The sequence below is a fragment of the Vanessa cardui genome, chromosome 19 (genome assembly GCF_905220365.1).
Source record: "Vanessa cardui chromosome 19, ilVanCard2.1, whole genome shotgun sequence".
Taxonomy (NCBI): domain Eukaryota; kingdom Metazoa; phylum Arthropoda; class Insecta; order Lepidoptera; family Nymphalidae; genus Vanessa; species Vanessa cardui.
Genome location: NC_061141.1, coordinates 886570 through 912214, shown reverse-complemented (window position 1 = coordinate 912214; position 25645 = coordinate 886570). Strand labels below are relative to the sequence as shown.

Sequence of the window (25645 nt, the reverse complement as noted above, 5' to 3'; positions counted from 1 at the left end):
AACTAATTATACTTTTCTACTTATACTGTGATTTATCTAAAACATTTGATTGTGTAGAACACGAGACGCTTCTTTATAAGCTCAAATATTACGGTGTTAAAGGTAGGGCTCTTGATCTCATTGCTTCATACCTAAGTCAAAGAATCCAGCAAGTTTTGATTAATGGAATAAAGTCTGCTGGATCTACGTTAAAAATGGGGGTTCCACAAGGTTCAATTTTGGATCCCTTCCTATTTCTAGTATATATAAATGACCTTCCTTTCTTTGTTAAATGTATTTGTGATATAGTATTGTTTGCTGACGATACTACTGATTTTTAAGGTTGACAGGAAAAAAACTGACTATGACGATGTGAACGGTGCATTATCACAGATACAAGATTGGTTTAAAGTAAATAATTTGGTTTTGAATACTCAAAAAACAAAATGTGTAGTTTTTACCGTACCCAATGTTAGAAAGAAAAATTATAATATATCTTTAAGCGGTGGCCCGCTTGATGTAGCCGATACTACGTTGTTCTTGGGAATAGAATTGGATTCCAGACTTCAGTGGAGTCCCCATTTGTCGTCCCTAACAGGAAGACTCAGCTCCGCAGCATACGCGGTTAGAAAAGTTAGACAACTAACTGATATTGATACCGCTCGTTTAGTTTATTTTGGTTATTTTCACAGTATTATGTCATATGGCATATTACTTTGGGGTAACGCTGCAGATATTGAATCTGTCTTTATTTTACAAAAGAGAGCAATCCGGTTTATTTATAATCTTAGAGCTAGAGACTCTCTTCGGGATGTTTTTAACAGAGTAGGAATACTCACTGTTGCGTCGCAATATATTTACAACAATATCATGTATATTCACAGTAACATTGATCACTTTGATAAAATCAGTAATAATCATTGTATATGCACTAGAAGTAAGGATAAGCTTATAACGCCAAGTTTCCGACTCCGCAAAGTCAATAAATCTTTCTTGGGGCAAGGTATCCATTTCTATAACAAAATTCCGCAGACATTTTTAACTTTGCCGTCTCGTAAATTCAAATCGTTTATAAAAAATACATTGGTAAAAAAGGCGTATTATTCGATACAAGATTTTGTATATGATAAAAAAGCGTGGAATTAATACCTGTTGACTTCCAGGCAGGATATATTAATTTAAAAAATTGTATTAACTGACATGACTGTACTTTTTTTTAAATGTTGAAAAAGAGTAACTACTGAGTTTCTTGCCGGTTCTTCTCGGTAGAATCTACTTCCCGAACCGGTGGTAGCTTCACTTAATTGTTATATGACGATTCAAAAGTGCTCGAAAAAGCCCACTTGAATAAAGTATGTTTTGATTTTATAATAATCTACCGAATCTTTTAAGTCATATCATCATCAAGTAAGCAGAGTAAATTGTATAGATTTTGAGGTACACTTTTTATACACTTATAAAATACCTCTTATCTAAACATTTCGTATAGTATTTACATTAGTAGAATATGTTCTACAATCTTTGTTTTATAACATCAGTAATGCAAAAGTTCCCATTTACCTAAACCTTATTATGTCTACAACAACAACAACAACAACAACAATCTGTAAATTTCCCACTGCTGGGCTAATGCCTCCTCTCCCATTGACGCTGTTCAAATGCTGGTTGATGGAATACATATATGCCAGCATTTCTATGAAATCAGACACATGCAGGTTTACTCACGATGTTTTCCTTCACTGCCGGGTACGAGATGAATTTTGAGACAAATTAAGCGCATGAAAATTCAGCGGTGTATACCTGGGCTTGAACCCGCAATTATCGGTTAAGTGCACGCGTCCTAACCACTGGGCCATCTCAGATTACAAAATCCGTTAGATTACAATTTGACGACGGATTGTAATCTGTCGAAATATTGTAAACCGTGTAATAGGATTGCAATTTAACGTATTATTTTTTGCTATATTGTAATCTTTCGCAATTAAACTGGTCGACTACATTCTGACCCGCGTTAAATTGTCAACTGTCGAAAGCTCTTCCTGATTGGCTTTATTGTATACCTAATAAGAGCGACCCATCATATTTTACCGTTATTATTCGATAGTTCATGTACACTATAGAGTAAGTATACCGAAGTAAATATCAGATAAATTATAAAAATTCTAACCTAACCGAAATATTATGAACGATCGAAATTGTTTATATTTTATTGCAAATTGAAAAAGCGTTTACAATCTATAGACAGTTTACAATTGCATAAAATAGATTATAGTTTAACCGTGTTTGCCGTATTCGATAGAATACATATCCTTAATTTTACTTTGAAATTTTCGATAAAGGTTTCATTGATGTTCAAAGCACATATTTTCAAAATTGCATCATCAATATCATAAATTAATCAAGTCAAACTCTACCAATAATATCGCTTTGTTGGTTATTCTTCTTGAGATTGAAATAGACTACTGTTGTTGATATAATGTTGTCTTAAATTTTCGCGATTATTACACATTGAAATAAAACTAGTTTTATTTCAATACTGTTTTTGATTCTTTTGCTCTTTGCTTTTTTATTTTTGATGGGATAGCGAATATTTTTTGATAAATTTATGTGAATATATAAGTATATGTTTGGAAAACAAGGTACTGTGTTGTATATTATAATAACAAAATAAAAAACTCTACCTTGAAGCTCGCACACAGCCGAACAAAATGTCTCAATGTGTGTTGAAGACTTTATCATCTATAATAACCTAAATGTCCCCTAATGTCAAAATCTAATGACAGCCGGACTGGCTTATTCAATTAATTGTAAATATTTACCTATTATTTTATGTTTTCGCCAAAAATGTATCTGTTTATATAAAGTGAGAATATATACTTCTACTGATTATTAAATGAAATCAACGCAACTAATAAATCAATGCCAAATAAAGGTAAGTGTCAAGACTATTTTTGAAACTGAAAATTGTGATATTTGTAAATTATTGTATTACGAACCTTTATATACGTGACATTTGAGATCATGAAAACGTAAAGAAAGATATTTCAAGCAATTATTGTCTTATAAAAACGGCCACAATTCTGAGAAAAAAGGTGATAATTGCAAAAATAATCACAAACTGCAACAAGAACACAATAGTGGACTAAATAATTACGTATTATGCTATATTTATGTTATTTTAAAATGCACACTTTACCTATTCAATTGTTAAGTCTGATAAGCTTTTCGCCAAATTATTAGACTTTCCCCAATTTCTTAAAAATGGCACCTTTATCTATTAGTACTGTTAAATAAAAAATACTATAAATACATAGAAACTTCAAAGAGATTAATTTTTAATATTCAGAAGTCCGGATATCTCCAGCTGAACAGAAGACCCCACTCAGCACTCCACAACATGCTTCAAGTGCAAAAGTGTTTACTATTAAGTCAGCGATGAATAAGGTAAGCGAATGGCAATAATTATTACATAAGGAGGAGTTATACTAGATTTAGAAGCACAACATACAGCTTACAACAGTAACACTTTTATAGTGTATAAATATAAAACATACTTGCCTACCTGGGTTTCTTTCTCTCTCTTCTAAATTAAGGAATTGAATACATAATGTTGTCTTAAATTTTCGCGATTACACATTGAAATAAAACAAGCTATAACGGATTTGAATCGCGTATATTAATTATTTTTAACATACCGACGTTTCGAGCACTTTACAGCGTTTGTGATCACGGGTAGACCAGTCTACCCATGACCACGAACGTGATTCAAATCCCTTATAGCTAGTTTTATTTCGAATTGAATACAGTTTTCACTAAAAAAAAAAGAGTGAAATTAATTTGTTCAAAAAGACTGGACTATGGTATGCTTTTCGTACACTTACATGAATGTGACTGGCTAAGCCTTAGGAGATAAATTTAAGCAATGTTCTAGAAAATCATAGGTCACACAATTCACTTCAATGCAGTCATAATAACTATCTTTTTTCTACAAACGATTAAAAACTATTACTAGTTTATTGGTGAGGCCATTGCCCCTAATTAATTATTAATTTATTATCTGTATAAATGTGTTTACTTACCTTTACAAATTAACATTTCTTGTTTACTTCATCATTTAAATCATCAATATCTATACAGCTGGTATAGCTAGGTAGGTAGAAATAAAACAAAAACATCAATTTTCAGTGTTTAATTGTGTATGTGGAAAATTCAAATCAAACATAATTCAAGATTTTGTTTATTTTTTCAAACTATTTAAACACAATTTAAAGATACAGAGTACATTTATTTTTATACAACATAAAAATCTTAATAACATATAAAATCAAAAGCAATTTACCGTTAATAAAAAAATTAAGTTATATTTCAATAAAGATATATCACAAAGTTTTATTTATAATTAGAAAATATTATATTGCACTTTAATAAAAACACTAATCTTCAAAATGCTGGTTATGGTGTATAAAAGCCATACAATTATAAGTTAAAACATCATATAGTAACAAAAGGATCTAACATAACAATGTATATTACATATAATTACATTATAATTATACAAAGTATACAAAAACATTGGTATAGGACACCCATCAAGTTACGAAGTTACTATTTATTCATACATAAAAACCTAGAATAATACATACATATGATACCCTTTTATCCAATACTAAAAGTATTGTTGTATTCCAGCTTGATTAGTGAGATATATATTGGTACAAATACTATGGACATTCTTAGTTCCCAAATGTTACCAAGTTTGGTAACACATTGTGAATATCACAAATGGTTAATATTGCGTAAAGAACCAATGTGTTGTGACTTATTCACATACTTAATCGTTTGAATTATATGAAATTTTATAAAGCTCAAAAATAATTGTTATTTTTATTGCATGTAACATTTTCTAGTGTTATGATGTTGGTATGTTCATATGAATATGTTCTCACTTTATTTCGTTCTAATGCTAAACAACAATGCTGCTTTAATGTAAGGCATTAAGGAATAAATAGAATAAAAATAGGTTAAAAATTATTAGGTTAATTCAATGGATGCGTTGTTACCACTGTCTCATGATGATGTTATGTAATGTTAAGGTATTCCCTAGTTATTCAAGATTACTTTTAAAGTCGTTTTGTATATTTATATGTAAATCTTACCATCATTTACATATAACTAATTCTGACTATATATCACTTCCTCACTTTTCTTACATACATAAAATTTGTTCTGCACATTTATTACTTATGTGATCTTTGCCAAGGTTAGTAATTCAATTAGACACCAAGGATCCTTCCTTTATATTATTTTGTATTTAATTTATGTAAATATTATTTTTATTTATATTGAATCACCTTGGTCCTTGACACATGAATACGTTCTCAAACCACGATGAAGGAATGGTGTAAACTAATGGCATTTATTTCAACTGTAATAAATAATGTCTTTCTGATCGAAATAAACAGATACTAGTCAGCCAAGATATATCACAATGGCACGAATGTGTTCATGCTCACACATATGTATAGTACGACACAAATTAGATGTAGCATCGGAAAATGCAATGGAATGAAATTAAAACCGATTACAGCCGATTTACACGACCAATAGAAATAGCTCCCTATCGCGCCATTCGACGCTATTCGTCGCTATAATTCATGCGTCAAAGAAAGCAAGTGCATGTAAATCGACGCGTCAAATTGACGAATATATTAGGTCACATGATATTACAAGTTATTACGTTTGTGCAAAGATTATATTCGCATGAGAAATAAATATTGATACTTTGGGATGGCGTACTCAATTCGGATGTGATCGGTTTTACCAATTTTGCCGATGCGACATCTAAGTTGTGTCCTACTATAAATGTCGACGAGTTGTAAATATCGTAATATGTATTTTATTTTTCATAATCTACATAGGCAGGTCTTAATCTGTATAACATAAAAATGCTTCTTTTTATGCTTACTATATATACAGCCCTATTAAAATTTTATACATTTTGTATACCATAATTTATACTAAACTTTACAAGTTAAACCATCCTCCATAGTTATAACCCATATTTATAAAACAATGATTTAATAGTCGTGAGAAGAGGTCTGTTAAATATGGACGTAACGTCCTTTGCGAAGACAAAGTCAAGATGATTGAACTTGGACCAGGTACTAGCTGGTCGAACGTCTTCCAACACCCCAGTGGCGTTTAACTCTTCAGCCAGACGTAGAATTTGCTGTAAATTAAACAGTTATTGTATTATTTGTGACAGCTTTGTTTATATGGCTTCAGGCAACAACAACAACAATAGCCTGTAATTTCCCACAGCTGGGCTAAAGGCCTCCTCTCCCTTTGACGAGAAGGTTTGGAACATATTCCACCACGCTGTTCCAATGCGGGTTGGTGGAATACACATGTGGCAGAATTTCTATGAAATTTGTCACATGCAGGTTTCGTCACGATGTTTTCCTTCACCGCTGAGCACGAGATGAATTATAAAGACAAATTAAGCACATGAATCAGCGGTGCTTGCCTGGGTTTGAACCCGCAATCATCGGTTAAGATGCACGCGTTCTAACCACTGGGCCTTCTCAGCTCTATATGGCTTCAGGGTTTTGTGCAAATTCATTTGGATAGGCATCAATAGGTTTTTACATATTCTTTATTTAAACAGTATAAGAGTGAGCCAGTGTAACAGGCACGAAGGTTAAACCCATTCGTGATTTAAGGAATTCTTAATGTTGTCTTAAATTTTCGCGATTATTACACATTTAAATAAAACTAGTTATAACGGATTTTGTTGCAAATAATATTTCTTTGTTCTTAGTCTACCCGTGACCACGAACGCTGTAAAGTGCTCGAAACGTCGGGATGTCCAAAATAATTAATATACGCGATTAAAATCCGTTATAACTAGTTTTATTTAAAGGAATTCTTAATAGTTCTTAGAGCGCTAAAGTCTGTAGGTGGTGATAAACATTTACTATTAAGTGGCCCAGTTGCAAGATCGGCAAACAGTGTAAAAAACTAAGAGAATGTTAAACAAAAGAATACCAGTTTGTGTCGGATTTTAATTAAGGACATATTTTTGTGTTCAGTTGGTAAAAGTGTCAAACCTCCTTATAACAGGAAGCGAAGAGTTCCCAGCAATGGCATATTGATAACACTTTTAACATTGTGACTGCTATTGGTGCTAAGCAAAGAAAAAAAGTTATGTAAACAGATTTAAAAACTATACATTTTATCGTCAAAAATTAAACGATATGAACATAAATTAAGGAGATGAGACTAGTTCTGCTTGCTAACCATAAGTTCAAGCCAGAAATAACCTCCCTCTGCCGGAAAGACAGGATTACTACAAGAATGCAAATAACATGTCAAACACGTACCGATTTCTCCGTCAGCTGATCGTTTTCACCATAAAGCAATGTGACGGGTACTCTGACATTGGATAGGTTGTAACTCCTCACATTACCCCATAAACCGTCCTCCCATGAAGTGAACACATCTGAAAACATACCATAGCATACATCAATAAAAAACTAAAGTCTTATTAATGTACTGCTGGGTTAAGACTTCCTTGAGGAGGAGGAGGAGAAGGTTATAAATACACTTCAATGCTGGATTAATAATCTTAAAACAATTAGGAAACTACTAATAAATTGTCCTGGCCTTGCACATGTACAATAAGTATCTATATAAAACGTGTATTCATTCTCGAGTAAGATTTTGTCAGATTTTTCCAACTGGTGGTAGGGCTTTGTGCAAGCCCGTCTGGGTAGGTACCACCTACTCATCAGTTATTCTACCACCAAATAACAGTACTCAGTATTTTTGTGTTCCGATTTGAAGGGTGAGTGAGCCAGTGTAACTACAGGCACAAGGGACGTAACATCTTAGTTCCCAAGGTCGGTGGCACATTGACGATGTAAGGAATAGTTAATATTTCTTACAGCTTTATTGTGTATGGGTGATGGTGACCACTTACCATCAGGTGGCACATATGCTCCTCCGCCAACCTATACCATTAAAAAAAAATCTGACTTATAAATCTTGACGGAAGGTCAATGAGTCACTCTAGACATTGGTGAAACTCCGTTCAGCACTTATCGACTAAATCGCGATCAGAGAATCACAAACACCGCGTCTGTGTAGCAATTAGAGCCTATGTAACGTATACAATCTAAACAAAACACCTGTTACATATCTAATTAAACATGTATCAATTCAAACAATTGTTATGTAATTTTGTCTTTTACATTTTTAGAATTGGCAATCACCTGTACATCATAATTATTTAACATTTTTACATACATATATTAAACTAACATGACTGTATTTTTTAAATGTTGAAAAAGAGTAACTACAGATTTCCTTGCCGGTTCTTCTCTGTAGAATCTTCCTTCCGAACCGGCTGTAGCTTCACTTAATTGTTAAATGACGATTCAAAAGTGCTTGTAAAAGCCCACTTGAATAAAGTTTATTTTGATTTTGATTTATTAATGTTATGTATATTCCGCATTTCGTAACAAATTGGTATTGGAAAAGGCCTATAGCGGTAAACATTTTCATCCCCAATCGTAACATAAGCGATGAGCTTAAATAACCATTAAATTAGTAAAACCATAAAAAGAAGCTTTAATAGTACTGTAAACAAATAATTAAATATAATAATATTTACCTGTCATAGCAATTTTCCCAAAGTGTTCAAGTTGACGAAATGAAGCTGGCTGAAATCTTGCCAAGAATAATGCTGTTATGTCCTGTGAGAGAGAAAAATTTTAGATGCGAAAAAGATATAATGTCGTACTTTGTTCCTAATCCTTAAGCTTCCACTATGTATGTTTTAAGATTATGAATTTCAATTTCAAGGTCGAATTTGACGTCCACTTATCTGTGTGTAACATTTATGATCGGTATGTGTAAGTCCATCTGTTGCATCGTAGCTCCGAAATACATTTACCGATTTTGATTTCATTTCCTGTGCTAGAAAATTGACTTTACTTGCGTTCCTAGCGTAACCTGTGATTAATGTTTAGCTATTTCAACATGCGCTCTTCCAACTTACAGAAGTTATAACGTGTTTGAGCTCATTGGTTCCAAACCTTCTCCTTAAAGTGAGAGGAGGCCTTTAGCCCAGCAGTGGGAATTTACAGGCTGTTGTTGTTGTTGTTCTTGTTGAGCTCATTGAAGTGGTCTCAAAGTATATGTTATAAGATCGGGAGTCGAGGATATTTTAATAGAATTTCTCCACTTGGTATGGATATTATTTTTTATTTGTGTTTTTCCAAACATTTAGTTTGGGGCCTGTAAATATCAGTCAATGTAATTTGAAATTCTTATTCATTATATTGTTCCTACTGTAGTCGTTACAATATCCTTTTGTGTTTATTGACTTATTATGCAGACTATTGAAATTTGTGTACTAATATGTTGGTGCTTATTTGTTTGGGCTTTGTCCAAGCCTCTCTGGGTACAGTATTATTGTGTACCGGCTTAAAGGGTGAGTAAGGGGAAAACATCTTAATCTCAAGATTGGTTGCATATTGATGTTGTAAGGAATGGATTTTTCTTTGGGCATTAATGTCTATAGGCGATGGTGATTCTGATTACTTAATTTAAAATTGTTATTCTATAAATTAAAATTAAATTATAATACTGCGTAAACATGCTATGGTTTGTTTTGCTGACTAGGTCCATTTTTTAAAGAGCTCATTTAATTTCTTGTACTACATTACACGAATAAAATAAACGCTTTTTCATTGATAAGGTTTTATAACGTGTTACATATTAGTTTGCTTGTTATATTCGTCAATTACCTGATTATATTGTTCATCGTCGTTTCCAACAATCATGTAGATGAATCTTGTGCAGATGTTATCTTGTGGCATTTTTGTGTAACACATGCTTCGGATAATCATTTCGCGAACATCTTGCCGGACGTTCAGATAATGTATCCCCTGGACTCGCAATCGATCCTAAATTATTATACGTGTGTGTTAAATACAATCTATTTTATTCAAGTAAACTTTGCATTAAAGCATTTTTGAATCGTCAAAATATAAACTCTACCTTCGGTTCGGAAATAATCGGAAACATTCGAAAATAATCGGCAAGTTATTCGCAAAGTTGCTCTTTTGAAACTATATTTGGAATGTGATTAGAATCAACAGTGATTCTTGAGCAGACCCGCTTTGAAAAACGAGCATAAATCTATATTTGTAGATCATCTTAATATTAGCCATCACCGCGTTCTATGTGGCGTTTTGTTTACAGTTTGCAATTCATATTTTATATAAATTTATATTTACTTGGTGGTAGAGCTTTGTGCAAGCCCGTCTGGGTAGGTACCACCCACTCATCAGATATTCTACCGCCAAACAACAGTACTCAGTATTGTTGTATTCCGGTTTGAAGGGTGAGTGAGCCAGTGTAACAGGCACAAGGGACATAACATCTTAGTTCCCAAGGTTGGTGGCACATTGACGACGTAAGGAATAGTTAATATTTCCTACAGCGTCATTGGCTATGGGTGATGGTGACCACTTACCATCAGGTGGCCCATATGCTCGTCCGCCAACCTATACCATAAAAAAAACTATTTCATTTCTCTAAAATTTCATATAAATTGTTAGAGAATATATGAAAATATAATTCAAACTTTGCCTTCCGTTTTATATATTATAAAACGCTCCTACGGTCACGAGCTAACTTCAGGTCAGGTCGACAAGCGAATCTTTGTTGAAACGTCGTGTCCGACAAAATGATAAAAACGGTATGAATGTGGTAAAATGCGAGTATGAATAATGCAAGCAAATGATTTTGAATAAGCGATAAGACCTCCTTTGTACTGCATTTCTTGTTTATAAAAGTCTTTGTATATAGTATAAATAAATAGTCCGGTCTATTTATAATCTTGGGAAGAGACGGTTTGGGATATTTTTATTTGATTAAGAATTCTCACAGATACGTCTAATTATATTAACAACCATGCTATGATGATATTTTCCAAATATCATTGATAACTTGATCGGTCATCGTTGCGTTTACACGAGACAATAAATCATTCTTAGCATGGTATTGCCACAGCTAATTTTAACTTTGGCGATTTTTAATTCGAATAGTTTGTAATATTAATCAACACGAGATCATATAGATGATAAAAGGTAATGATGAAAGCGTGAAGCTGATACTACCTAGTTTTCAGATAGAATTTATTATATATAATTGTACGTAACTAACATAACTTTAATATTTTATATGTTGGAAAAGGGTACTGACTGACTAACTGATTTTCTTGCCGGTTCTTCTCGGTAAAATCTACACTCCGAACCGCTGGTAACTCAGCTTAATATAGTTTTTTAAAATAACGATTCAAAAGTGCGTGTAAGTCTCTTTGAATAAAGCAAACTTACCAATATTTTTAAACCCCTTAAAGCCCATTCAGCGATTGGTTTCATGTTGGCCAAGTACACAGCTGGCGCGAGGGCGACGAAAGATATAATTTTATCATTGTACTCCGGCCGCTCTGACGCCATCACGAAGAACGTCGTCGTCCCCATCGAGTAACCGATGTACATGATCTTTGAGAGACCAGTCACGCTAAGCACTTTATCAATAGACGCGGGTAGATCGTATTTGCCATGCTCGTGGAAACTGGAAACGAATGATGAGTCTTACTTAAACGTTTGCTTAACGAACATTTAGTTGTAAATGATGTATTTCTCTGTTGATATTTATTTGACATTTCATGGGAAATACACAGTTTTCTTTAAGAATTTGCCGTTCCATTCAAAAGCCGTCAGTAGGTATCAAAAAAGGGTACCATTGAAAACCTGCATTAGGTGTCCACACCTATGAATTGCTGAATGGTATAGCTATTTTGGACACGTCATACACCTACATATATTGTAGTTGTTCTTTTTCTTTATATTTTTTTGTACCGTTACTTTTTTTTATTGTACATTTTATTTATTTTTTTGTGTAATAGTTAAGTTATTAGTACTTAAGTAATTTTTTTATTATTATTATTTTTTACTTTTTATTTTGTACCTAATTATCATTTTGTCCCAAATAAAAGTGTTCTTTCTTTCTTCTTTCAATCAGCTGTTTACTATTTGACAGTTGCCTAAGATATTAATTATTATTAGTAATTTTAAAATGCGTCATTTAACTATGAGAAAGCTTTATTCAAACAAGATTTTTTTAACCAACAGCATAGTTCGATGATACCTATCAATTAGTGCCCAAAATCGAATCGATTGTTAAAATGTTAGAATGCCGCAATCACTAGTTTCTCCTGTCAAAAAATGAATAGGTGAAGTAGGAAAGAGACAAAATAAGAAGATTATATAAGGATGGACAGAATTCTGTCTCACCTGAATTCCCAAAATTTAGGGTCATTTTTCGTATAGTTTTGGTGAGAGCTATACATGGTGCCTCTGAGATTTGCAAGCCATACGTCGTAGCCTTCGTCGGCTAAACTATAAGCTGAAAATGGAAACGGTATATGTTTAATATTATCAAATAAGATAGTAATCATTTTGGAGTAGAGATGATCAATTTAATACAATATTTGGTTCTATACTAACGGTGACTATTTCAAAACCTGGCAAGCAATTGAGGCTTTACCTGCGTGAAATTTATATAAGTTTATCACACATAACCCACAAACCGTCACACAAACTGTGTCCATACCCATCTAAAGGTTTTAAGCTTGAAGAATTAACACAAAGTTATTTTCGTATCTGATCTATAATATTAGTAAAGATTATCTCATAATCCACCAAATAAATTCACCATGATATAACCCGTGTGCCGATTGATATGACGTTCTTCCCATGAATATTCTTGGAGAATATTTCCTATAGCAAAGCAGCGTCTCGGAATAAGCTGCTAAGGCAAACCTTTGCAAAAGTGGGATATTTTTTATTTTATTAAATATTTTCTTTTACCTAAACTCCTATCTGGTCCCATCATAACAAAGTCGCTACTGCTCCCGACCAGTCCGTGACCTATCAGCACTGTCTTTTTACCCTTGGCGCTGAATGTCTTCCTGGCCGTCCTCTTGCCAGCCGGTATCCTGTGCAGTTGCAGAATGTAACCATCCGCAGTAGTCACGCGGTGCTTCTCTACTGGATAACCGGCTGACATAATGAGCTGCGGCTGGAACGATAAACAATTTCATCAACATTTTTAATTATCAGTTTAATTCACTGGCTCACTGTAGTAGTGGCGCAATAGAGGCGCAGGCGCACGTCCAATCAGTACGGTAGCTAACACCCTGACTACTTGATTGACAGCTACCCCCTCCACTCGTGTACATTAGACAATCCATTATATGTATTGCAATCTATACTTCTATATTTAATATTATAAATGTGAAAGTAACACTGTCGGTCTGTCTGTCGCTCTTTCACTACCAAACCAATGCACCGAATTTGATGAAATTTTGTGTCATCGAACTTGAACTCCGAGAAAGGAAATGAACTACTTTTTTGCCTGACATAATCAACTCCTAAATCGCAGGCGACACCGCGGGCGACTACAAGTTAATTTATGGTAAAATATGTGATCTGCGAAGTCGCGGGTACCGCTAGTGTTCTATTAAAAATAATTTCAATTAATTGTAGCATGAGTTTCAGATTGGTCATTTTATTAATAATATTAAAATAAGGTTTTTATTTTAAACCACTTACGCTTCTAAATATGTGTTATTATGTATACGTATTTATAGAATGTAAATACAAGTTTATAAATAAACCATCAAGTATTTTTGTCAATGAGTCAATTGCCATCAAAATTCCACGTCAAATACATAACTGTTATATGTAATACCTTTTGTCTGTCGATGTGTTCGTTGAATATGAATCAGGACAGAACTGTACGTGATGAATTACTGTAAGTACTTTGTAATAAGGAAATTGTTTTTGCCATTTATTATGAGGTTATCAAACTTTTTCGGGGTTCCGTATACAGTATTAAGATAATTATAAAATAAATATCTAACAGTACTTTCAAGTTTTTATGGTACTAACAATTACCCATTAAAAAATATAAGTCAATTTCGAGAATTATCAGTGTATTAAATTATAAAAACATTACATAAACAGCCTGTAAATTACCCACTGCTGGGCTAAGGCCTCCTCTCTTCTCTTTGAGGAGAAGGCTTGGAACATATTCTACCACTTTGTTCCACTGCGGGTTGTTGGAATGCACATGTGGCAGAATTTCGATGAAATTAGACACATGCAGGTTTTCTTTTATACACGCGAGTTTTTTAAATAAAGCAAATTAACATTATTTTTACAACGGAACCCTATCATAAAGTATCGACTAATGAATCCTACGGATCGCTATCACGGTCCGATAACATCAGAGACAATTTAGAGTATAGTAAAGGTATGCATTATAATGTTTCCGGCTAGTTCATAAAGCCGGTGATGAAAATCTTGTTATAAAAATGAGTACTCGATAGAGAAAATTTTACGTTCATGTATGATTCGAGTCGAGATGGCCCAGTGGTTAGAACGCGTGCATCTTAACCGATGATTGCGGGTTCAAACCCAGGCAAGCACCACTGATTCATGTGCTTAATTTGTCTTTATATTTCATCTCGTGCGCAGCGGTGAAGGAAAACATCGTGAGGAAACCTGCATGTGACAAATTTCATAGAAATTCTGCCACACGTGTATTCCACCAACCCGCATTGGAACAGCTTGGTGGAATATGTTACAAAACCTTCTCCTCAAAGGGAGAGGAGGCCTTTAGCCCAGCAGGTGGAATTTACAGGTTGTTGTTGTTGTTGTTGTTGTTGATGATTCGAATTAAATGTTACAAAATGTTATTAATGAGCTTGAACTTGAACACGATATAGCTAACAATATTAATATAATTGTAATGATATGAACGAACTTACAAAACAACTAACTCTATATTTTGTAACACTAGCGACCCATCCCTGCTTACGGGTGCAATATGTAATGATGCTAAATTAAATATCCTACAGAATTTGTTTATTTACAAAATCACATTAGGAACTTCTATAATTGTCAGTGTTTCTTTACTATGTTGTCCATGTATTATATACAAAAACTTTCCTCTCGAGTCACTCTATCTATTAAAAAAACCGCATCTAAATCCGTTGCGTAATTTGAAATATCTGATACATAGGGATATATAGCGGTAAGCGACTCTGTTTTATACTATGTAGTGATAATGATAATGATCATTAAAGACACGTACCATGTAATAGTGTTCTTTGGAACGAGGGCGATAGAACAACTTTTTAACGCTTAATCAATCATTGAGGTGAGTGCATGTAATAGTGTCCTCTCTGACCCTACATCACAACTAGCGCAGGTTTTGTACCAATTAAAGGATGGTATTTTTAAGGATCGATGTATATAATCAATTTTACCAAGTTTAATGCTATGTAAGCACTATGATGGTGGGAATTTCTTCGAGAAAAAACTCTCTTTAAAACAAATGATTTAAAAAAAGGTAACTCTGTGTGCGTACTTTCTTTATAAATTGTATAATATTAAATAACGGCACTGAGCGTTATTGCTTCGAGCCTATTAATCTCTATAATACAACACAATTCCATTTGATATGGATATCAGTTGAATTTTATAGTGTCGAAGGCACTCAGTAACGTGCCTTTGGAGAGGCCTATGTCCAGCACTGCAGCACCAGCACAGACTAATACAGGATTATAATGACAATGATGACGAGTACACTCTTTATTCCTTCAATATCATTCGACGAGGCGACAAATACAACACAACCGGAAATAATTCTATAGAAAAACGCATCAACTTTTCATCGGTCCTGAACTGAATTCGAACCAGAGACCTCAGATTCTGTAGTCGTATATCCAACCATTAGGATAATGGGACAGATCATTACACGGACCGAACTACCAGTACACAATATTGCGATGCGTATTTTAACGTCGAACTTAAATTATACGCTTTATATTCATGGAAGTATTCTGAATATGGTCTCTCGTGTTTTTTTTATAAGTTAATTTGTAATATTCCTGGGAAGGAACTGCGAAGTTTAGTTTCCTGGTTAAAATTTAAATAATTGCATGTTTTATTAAAAATATGTATTAGTTAATTATTATACAGTTTAAGCGATTTATTCAGGAATTGGAGGTCTTGAGGACATGGGGATAGGAAAGAGATGTTATTATATTGTAAATTAATTAAATACTAATTATATATGCATGTCATATAGCCTGGAAGTCAACTAGTATTAACTCCACGCTCATTTATTATGTGTATAATCTTGTATTGAATAATATGCCTTCTTTACCAATGTATATTTCACAAATGATTAAAAAAATCGTAATCATGGGTTCTACTCGCCGATATCATGCATAGACTTTAAACTGGAATAACAGAATGCTAGTACACATTTCGAATCTCACTCGTGACACTGAGATGATAAGTTATTCCGATGCGAGTGTATTATGTAAATTATATAATGATATATAATCAATGTTGTATATCATTAGTGAGGTTTCTCTATCATGTTCGACGAGGAGTCTTTTTTTTATGGTATAGGTTGACGGACGAGCATATGGGCCACCTGATGGTAAGTGGTCACCATTACCCATAGACAATAACGCTGTAAGAAATAATAACTATTCCTTAAATCGTCAATGCGCCACCAACCTTGGGAACTAAGATATTATGTCCCTCGTGCCTGTAGTTACACTGGCTCACTCACGCTTCAAACCGGAACACGGCAATACTGAGTACTGTTGTTTGGCAGTGGAATAACTTGAGTAGCTCTGTACATACTCTGTAACACAAATAGATAACTGTCTCGTATAATCCGGTGGTAGAATTATGCAGGCCCTTCGTAATAACAATTTTGTGGTGTTAGGGTTTTGTACAAGCCCGTCTTGGTAGGTAGGCACCACATTGTTCTGCATAGAGTTAATAACTCTTTTGTGGGGCAATGTATACCGTTCTTCAAAAGGATCCCAGAAAGATTCAAAATGCTTCTAGAGCTTTGGGCAAGCCCTTCTTGGTATGTACCACACTGTACATCACACTCCTGTTACTCGACTGCACAGAGTTAGTAACTCTTTTGTCGGGCAATGAATACGGTTGTACAAAAGGATCCCAGAACGCGTTCAAAATACTTCTGTAGCCTAATTTAAAACAAATGTTAAGAAACGCTTGTCTGTTACTATACGATTAGTGAGTTTATGACTGATATCACACCTTGGGAATGAAACGATCGCCTCCGGGCTATTTCTATTCATATTCAATATTTTTTTAATTTAATTGAGAAAAAAAGACCCGCTATGTTTCTTTCGCTGGTCCTTCTCAGGTCAGGGTGTTCCTTTTTCCGAACCGGTGGTAGTGTTTAATTTGACCATCAATAAGCATAATACTTCAACATGGAATTTGAGTTTGATATCACATGCTTTTTGAAATATTAATTAAGGTTTTTGTACATCGTGCCTTAGTTTGATCATCATCATCATATGTACGACGACCTCCGTGGTCAAGTAGTGTGTACACCGGTTTTCATGGGTCCACCGCCAATCTGAGGTCCCGGGTTCGATTCCCGGCCGGGTTGTTGAGAAAATTCGTTAGTTTTCTATTTTGTCTTGGGTTTTTTTCCATAACATAAGTGCTTTAACTACTTACATTGGTATCAGAGTCATTTATGTAATATTGTCCAATATATGTCGACACATCATTTAAAATCTAATTAAAAGGCAATCAGACATAAATAGTATTAAAATTATAGCGTGATTATAATTATTATAATTGTATAAACAAAGGAAGCGTGCCAGTCCGGTCACGTTTATGTATTGAAGAGCTCGACTCGACTCCTCTACTTTACTTTTAATTCAATCAGAGAGAATTAATCAACTAATGAATTGTCATTTAACCTTATTAATTATTAGCTGTGCCCGCGACTTAGTACGCGTTTGAATTTTACTAAAAAAATTAAAATCGTAGCAGCCGCTCCAGAGATTAGCCGGAACAAATAGACAGACAAAAATTGTAAAAAATGTTATTTTGGTATATGTAGCTAAAGGGCTATTTTAATATTACAAACAGACACTCCAAATTATATGTATAAATATTGTTTTTTCGGCCCAATTTTTTCATTTCAATTTTAACTTTATTAATATAAGATATAACAGTGTAATAAATTTTTGTTTTATTTGTATTTTTAGGGTATGGTATTACTATTCAAGAAGCAATCTGATGGCAAGTTCTGTAAAAAAGAATCAAATCTGATTAACTAAGATGCTTTCTCCCTTGTGCCCGTAGTTACACTGACTCACTCATCGTTTAAACCGAAACCAACAATAGAAGACCCGCATGTGTCTAATTTCGTTGAAATTCTGCCACATGTGAATTCCACCAACCAGCATTGGAACAGCGTGGTGGAATATGTTCCAAACCCTCTCCTTAATGGGAGAGGAGGCACAGCAGTGGGAAATTTACAGGCTGTTACTTTTTACTAATGTATCCATAGGTTTTTATAATACAATAAATTCGATAAACAATGAAATCTCTCTTCGAGATACTTTAGCGAGTTTCTCGTTGACAAAAAAAGCCAACGATTTTGATTTAAAATTAGCATCACGTTCAACGATTTTGTGCGCGGTTTCGCATTCGGAACAGCAATTATTTCCTACATCATCGTCATTCCACGAGCATCGCACAACGTAAACAATAGATTCGAAAGAAACAATCATAATATATATCGTCTATATATGAGAAAAGCCTGTATTAATATACATACATATATATGTGCATATATTTGGAACGACTTTGCTTTGTTGCCTTGGACCTTGATTTCCATAAACACGATTTCGTTTCCTCGGTTAAAATATTTATATCCATTTAAAAACATAGGGAGGTTATCAATAAGGTATTATTTTTTTTTTGGTAAATTTTTATATATTTATTTATTCTTTATTGCACCCAATCTTAAAACCAAAAATACACTTTTTGATACACAAAAGTTCCATGAGGTACAACATGCGGTCTTATCGCTAAGCAGCGATCTCTTCCAGGCAACCTTTGGGTAGAGGATCATAATATTGACATATTTTTTTTTTATGAGATAGGTGGCAAACGAGCAGTAGGCTCACCTGATGGAAAGTGACTACCACCGCCCATGGGCATCTGCAACACCAGGGGGCTTGCAGGTGCGTTGCCGGCCTTTAAGAAAGGAGTACGCTCTTTTCTTGAAGGTTCCCATGTCGTATCGGTTCGGAAAAACCGCCGGCGAAAGCTGGTTCCACAAAGTGGTTGTGCGAGTTTAAATAAAACTAATTATAACGGATGAATCGCGTATATTAATTATTTTTAAACATCCCGACGTTTCGAGCACTTTGCAGTGTTCGTGGTCACGGGTAGACCGTCTACCCGTGACCACGAACACTGCAAAGTGCTCGTGGTCACGGGTAGACTACTAGGTAATAATTAATATACGCGATTCATCCGTTATAATTAGTTTTATTTAAATGTGTAATAATCGCGAAAATTTAAGACAACATTATGGTTGTGCGAGGCAGAAAATCTCTAAGAATGGGAAGGGTACAGTAGCTTTAAGTCATTTTACTTAAATGTAGTATAAATACATTATATTGTTTTAATCTCTAGCTATTCGATTGTAATTGCGTAACAATAATAATAAAAGCGCACAATCGCTCTTATTTATGTAAAATTTCAGATCACGTAAACTTTCTTAATGTAGAATAAAGAAAGTTTGGATCATTACAATAATTAAAGAACGTGGAAAGCGTCACATCGAGATTCTAGTCTCGCATTTTAGGTATTAACATTATTTGGTAAATATAAATAGTCGTTACGGAACCATCAATGCGATTATGTAATAAATCACTTCGGATCTCACTCGTGATATATTGTGAGACTTACAGTGATTCGCTATTTTGATACATGTGTCCTATACATTTTATGTATGCTATAGTCAATGTTGTATCACATTTTGATATTACAAGCTCATGCTTTGCTGTGAGTTTCGAGTTTCTTGTTACAGAATAGTGTGCTGTGCAGCGTTTTTCACTACATATTATACAACAAAGTCTGTCTGTAGGTTCGCGATAAACTCCAAAAATAACGAACGGTTCATGAGGTGTTACTCATAGACAGAGGGATTCATAAGGATGGTTTAGTTATACAATTTATTGAAATAGAACGAAAAAAACTCACCACAGTAAGTGGTCGTAAAATTTTAGAATGTCTATGATCATTATAGCATTAAACGAGTATCCTATGAGCATCAAAATAGCGTCCGTTTTCTACATTTCATTAGTGAGATACGAAATGAGAGAGAATTAATCATTTGGATTAATAATTTGGACTTAGCTCTCACATAATATCAATGATACTGACACTAAAATTTGAAAACAATAAATTTTTCATTGATTTTCATCTTTGTACTACATTTAACAATTTAATTAAAAAAAAAAAAATTAAAATATGTAAAAATGCTACGTATTTAAAAAAACTCACGAAAAATAAAGTTCATTGAACTTCTAATTTTATAGGTCTACTTAATAGGACATTATACGTGGAAATTAATAACGACGACAAACTTTTTTTTATTATGAATACATAGGCAAAAAAATATTTGAGTAGGTACCTTTTTATACACTGTTTGTCAACAGTTCTTTCTTGTATTTGTTTTGTCAACCCTTCTTAAGATTCATTAAAATAAATACCGTTAAAAGTTCAGCCAGTTCGCGCTTACATTTTAATTTATTTGTTTGATATAACTATGTTACTACTAGCCACTGATAGTAGTGGGGCAATTCTACTAACAAATTATCACTTTAACGCAATCGAATCAAAACGTAAGTAACTATACTACCAACGCTTCGACTTATTTGTGATTAGTCGTCGCCCGCGGCTTCGCTTGCTTTTTAGGGGTTGGTTATCATATGTTAGGCAAGAAAGTAGCCTATGATTAAAGAAAGGATTCTTGGAGTTCCAGTTTGCTTCACACCAAATTTCATAAAATTCGGTTCAGCGGTTTGGTCGTGAAAGAGCGACAGACAGACAGAGTTACTTTCACATTTATATTATTAGTGTAGATTCTGAAGAAGTTGGATCAGAATCGTTAACATATCGTAGCCGTTATACAACAGTGGAATTTAATTAGGATTCCGTTTATGAAATTAGTAGAATTGACCACTTTATTATGATAATTAAGATCGCAGTCATGTTTAGAGATCTGTAGATAATTATTATTTATGTAATTAACCGGTTTGTCCAGTACCTGTCTAAATGTTTGTTTTTTTCTTAGATTAGATAAAAGATCTTATGTACGAAAACAATATCAATGTTAAAAGCAAGAAAAAATATACTAAACGTTAAATAAATATTATAATATACATATGTATGTCTGCATTTGTACCACTCATAAGATATAATACCACTTACCATCAGGTGGCCCATATGCTCGTCCGCCAACCTATACCATAAAGAAACCTATAGAGTAATATGTTTATATTACCAGTTAGTCATAGCTCGTAAATATCTAAATCGAATTTGTGTACAAATACGATTCTCAAATTAAAACTAGTGTTATTATGAATGATTAAGTATATATTTTTGTTATTCGATCATCCGTATAAGTTATTTAACATATTATGCAAATAAGTCCGTTAAAAATGTTAAAGATATTTTATTATGAAAAGGAAACAAAGTTGAACGTTATAATATATTCGAGAAAAATATTAACAGTAAGCTCTACCTCTGGCTCTCATAATATCTCGTCAGTGTTTTGGTTCGAATATATTAAATTATTATTATAGATTTTACAAATATATTTTAAAAATATAAAATAAATGTAAAGCTTGTCAAATATGTAAATTTTCCCGTTAACAGTCAGAAAGAAACATATTTGTTACTATTTTTAATAAAGTAATTAATATAAGTTTATTGTAAAGGCATGTGAAATATAAATACCACACAGACATACTTCACTTGGTGATAGGGTTTTATGCAAACTCAGCACCGACATATTTTACCACTAAGAAGCAATACAGTTTGGTTCTATTCCGATTTGAGCCCATAAGGAATCTGTATTGCCTGTATCAGACAAAAATATTTCTATCTACAAATAACATGTATATTTCCCGTCCATGAACATTTTTTTAAATTTATTTTTTCGAATAAACTTAAATGTTAAATGACTAAAAAATATTTCTAACCAAAAAACAACTAGATCTCGTTTTGCCTTTTGAGATATGAATACATAATTATGTTATAACTAGCGATGCTTCCCGGCTTCGCACGTGTGCAATTATGATACTAAAGACATGACATAATATCTTCCTTCACAGATTACATCTTACATGATATAAAAGGCCATATTGATCTTTATTAAATGCACTATGTATTTGACATCTTTCACAATAATATAAATTATTTTGTTAAACATTCCAAAGATCTCATAGTTCTATCTCAAACCCTATAAGTAGTATGATTAAGTTTTGTTCTTTTTTTTTAAATTTTATAATAAGCTTTTATGTTTTGTTTTAGTTAATTAATAAGATTTTATATTTTACATAGTTTGGTTACTATTTTTGAACGTCAATGTTGTTTACACATATAAAGATGTATCACCTCGAATGTTACCCATATTAAATATTTTTTTTTTTAAGTGTTTAGTGATAAGTCGATGGTGTAACTTTTTACAATGAATAAATAAATAAACGTACTTAATTGGATCAGAATCAGTGGTGTATTGCTTAAAAATTGCTTCGTAAATAAGCCATTGTTTCTCGTAAAAAGTAACGGATAATATTGTTTTATTGTGGGTTATCCCTAAGAGACATACCATCACAGACATTTTTGTAGACCTTTTAAAGGTGGATTAAGCTGCACTGTATTTTGTTTTTAACCAACTTCAAAAAAAGGAGGAGGTTCTCAATTCGTCGGGGCCTTTTTTTTTTATTTTTTATGTATGTTACCGAATTACTCGAAGATGGCTGGGCCGACTTTGACAATTCTTTTTTTGTTTGTAAGGGCATGTTTTACAGGTGGTCCCATTGTCAGGAGATCAGGATCTGATGATGGGATCCTGGAGAAATCGAGGGAACTCCTCAAATTTTATAGGCACACCTATAGTGATTTCGGTTTTATTCAAAGTGCCTTGGTCATATGCTCACGAAAAGTGACATTTGATGAAGTGGAACTGATGATGAAGACCACAACTAGTAATCAGAACCTATTAGTAAGTAACTATTTTACGGGCTTAGTTCTATTTCTTTAAGATAGTCGTCAAGCAATTGATGTTAGTAAACATGCCTATGATGAAGTCTAGCTGATGGTGGACTACCAGGAGAACTCCTCAATGATTAACGGCATTAAAGTGAATGACAAACACTACCAATTGTAATTATAAATAACAAAACAACACTGAAAAGCAGTAAATAAATTTTTATAAATAAAAAAAAACCGCCTTCAAAAATGAACTAAAAAGAAAAAAATAATCAGTTACATCCATATCTAATTTACGATTTTTTAATCACCTTTTGAAGGCGGTGCCAACAAAGTAAATAAATTCCTAAATTGAAATCTTTTAATTTGTATCGATAGTAAGGTTTGTCTAATGGTGTCATCTATACAATAAATAGATTTAGTTTTTGTATGTATGTATTATGTACCTAAATGCATATATAGCAATGTTGGCACCGACTTTGAGAGGTGATTAAAAAATCGTAAATTGGATATGGATGTAACTGATTATTTTTTTCCTTTTAGTGCATTTTTGAAGGCGGTTTTTTTTTATTTATAAAAATTTTTGTCTTATAGCACTCAGCCAGCGTTTGCAATGTAAACGAAAAAAACTTGTTTATTTACAGCATCAAATTAGATACCTCTAAAATGATTAGTGTTCCTTTACTATATTTTGCAAGTTATATATATAAACCTTCCTCTTGAATCACATACACATATATCAGTTGTGTAGTTTTAAAGATCTAAGTAAACACAGGGATAGACAGACATTGGGTAGCGACTTTGTTGTATACTATGTAGTGACTAACTGTCAAGGAATGTTATAATGTTTAATGTAATCTGTGATCGAACATTCCTAAGACCAGATATATATGTCTAATTTGTTTTTATTTGATAGCTTCTTTGATTATTTACATGAAGATATACTGTCAAAAATGAAAAAGCTAAAAGAATATTGATCAGCGTTTGGTCTCTAAGTACACGCACACTACTAAATTAGTATGACATATGTGAGTGCAGTGTGGGTGTCACGCACACTAAGGTAATAAAGTTGGCCCGTTTGTTTTAGTTCTATTGTAGTGTGAATTTCTGTCTATATATAAATAAAGTAAGGTATTTTTATATATGTACTTTTCGTTTTCTGAATGTTCTCGCTCGCTTTGAATATATCTCCTTCACGGGACGTGAACCCTTATGTCTAACGTTACAATATTTTTCACAAGATCTTATAAGAACATTTGTAGATCCTGCTAGATTCTCTGAACAAACATACTCTTCAGTATTATGATATTAGTATATAACTTTTCTCTGTTTTTATGTGATGTTTCATCATATGGTCCGTCTGATATTATAGTCAACACTGCCTATAAATAGTAGGAAGTTATAGTAATATTCATTAATTCCATATAGCGCGTTATATACATTATTTCTTAATAGGCATTGCGATTTAAATTAATTAAACGTATGTATATTAAATTATGTAAATTTTACCTTTAGATAATACATTCGTAGTCATGTTATTCCTTGTATTAAAATTAAAAAAAAAACTCACCACACTATCAAATGCATCTTTCTTCAAAACGTTTTGTTGTTCACTTATAACGAAACAGCACAGAATAAAAATAACGCGGGAAATCGAACCGGCCATTATTATTTAAAAAACTAATGCTCTATATCGCACAGATCCAAAAAGACAATTCCAAAAAATAAAAATATTCTTTTAAAATCTGACGTTACATTAGCACCTTTTTTTTAAATATATTTAATAAGCCGAATGCGCTAAACCGTTCGATTCGTTCGGAATGTGAGGAGATGTGTCCTGTCGGCTTATTTATCGCGAGTCGCTATTAACGCACGTTTTGTGACGTAGAGCGCTTTATTTATTTTTGTATATCCGATTGCGTTGAACTTAAAGAGAGTTCGCTTGTTTATACGACTTTTTATGTGGCATCTATCACGCCCATTTAAAAAAAATGTAAATTTTATTTTTTCGTGTTAAATATATTTTTAAATATTGTTAGTGTATTTCTGAACGATTTTTTTGTGACATTTTCAGGGGAGACTAGATAACTGAAAAATATATTGTAAGTAATTACGTACGTGTGTGCTCGTGAACTAAATAGTAAGGTAATCAATTAATTAGCTAATATTAATTATGGAGGATATCTTTTTCTCTATCTAACTATCTTATGCTACTAATATTATAAATGCGAAATTTTGTGAGGATGGATGTATGTATGTTTGTTACTCTTTCAAGAAAAAAACTACGGAACGGATTTGGATGACATATTACCCTAATACGCATCAGAATAACTATATTACGTGAAGCTACCACTAGTTCGGAATGTAGGTCTACCGAGAAGAATCTCCAAGATAATCAGTAGTTACTCTTATACAATATTTAAAGATCATCG

The 25645-nt window shown here is 33.1% G+C and overlaps 2 protein-coding genes across 2 annotated transcripts in view; one reads left to right on the top strand and one right to left on the bottom strand.

The window, feature by feature from the left end:
- Nucleotides 1–2750: 2750 nt before the first annotated feature.
- The window catches only part of LOC124538092 (protein cramped), a 50581-nt gene continuing 27686 nt past the window's right edge, over nt 2751–25645 (top strand). The window contains exons 1-2 of the mRNA XM_047115096.1: nt 2751–2911; nt 3326–3423. Coding sequence (XP_046971052.1) covers nt 2899–2911; nt 3326–3423 — 111 coding nt within the window. The 5' untranslated portion in view covers nt 2751–2898. The remainder of the gene's footprint in view (nt 2912–3325; nt 3424–25645) is intronic.
- LOC124537855 (lipase 1-like) lies at nt 5757–25019 on the bottom strand. The gene is made up of 8 exons (XM_047114802.1): nt 24784–25019; nt 12927–13137; nt 12351–12462; nt 11388–11628; nt 9792–9950; nt 8654–8735; nt 7362–7480; nt 5757–6208 (listed from the first exon to the last, which is right to left on the bottom strand). Exons 1-8 carry the CDS (start codon nt 24877–24879, stop codon nt 6029–6031), a joined length of 1200 nt encoding a protein of 399 aa, XP_046970758.1. The 5' UTR covers nt 24880–25019; the 3' UTR covers nt 5757–6028.

Bases quoted from the DNA above. Each gene is read 5' to 3' on its own strand.
- LOC124537855 (XM_047114802.1), bottom strand. From the start codon at position 24,879: ATGGCCGGTTCGATTTCCCGCGTTATTTTTATTCTGTGCTGTTTCGTT. The intron at 13,138-24,783 runs GTGAGTTTTTTT...TTATCGTTCCAG, and splicing joins AAGATGCATTTGATAGTGTG to CCGCAGCTCATTATGTCAGC. The intron at 11,629-12,350 runs GTGAGACAGAAT...ATTCGTTTCCAG, and splicing joins CCTAAATTTTGGGAATTCAG to TTTCCACGAGCATGGCAAAT.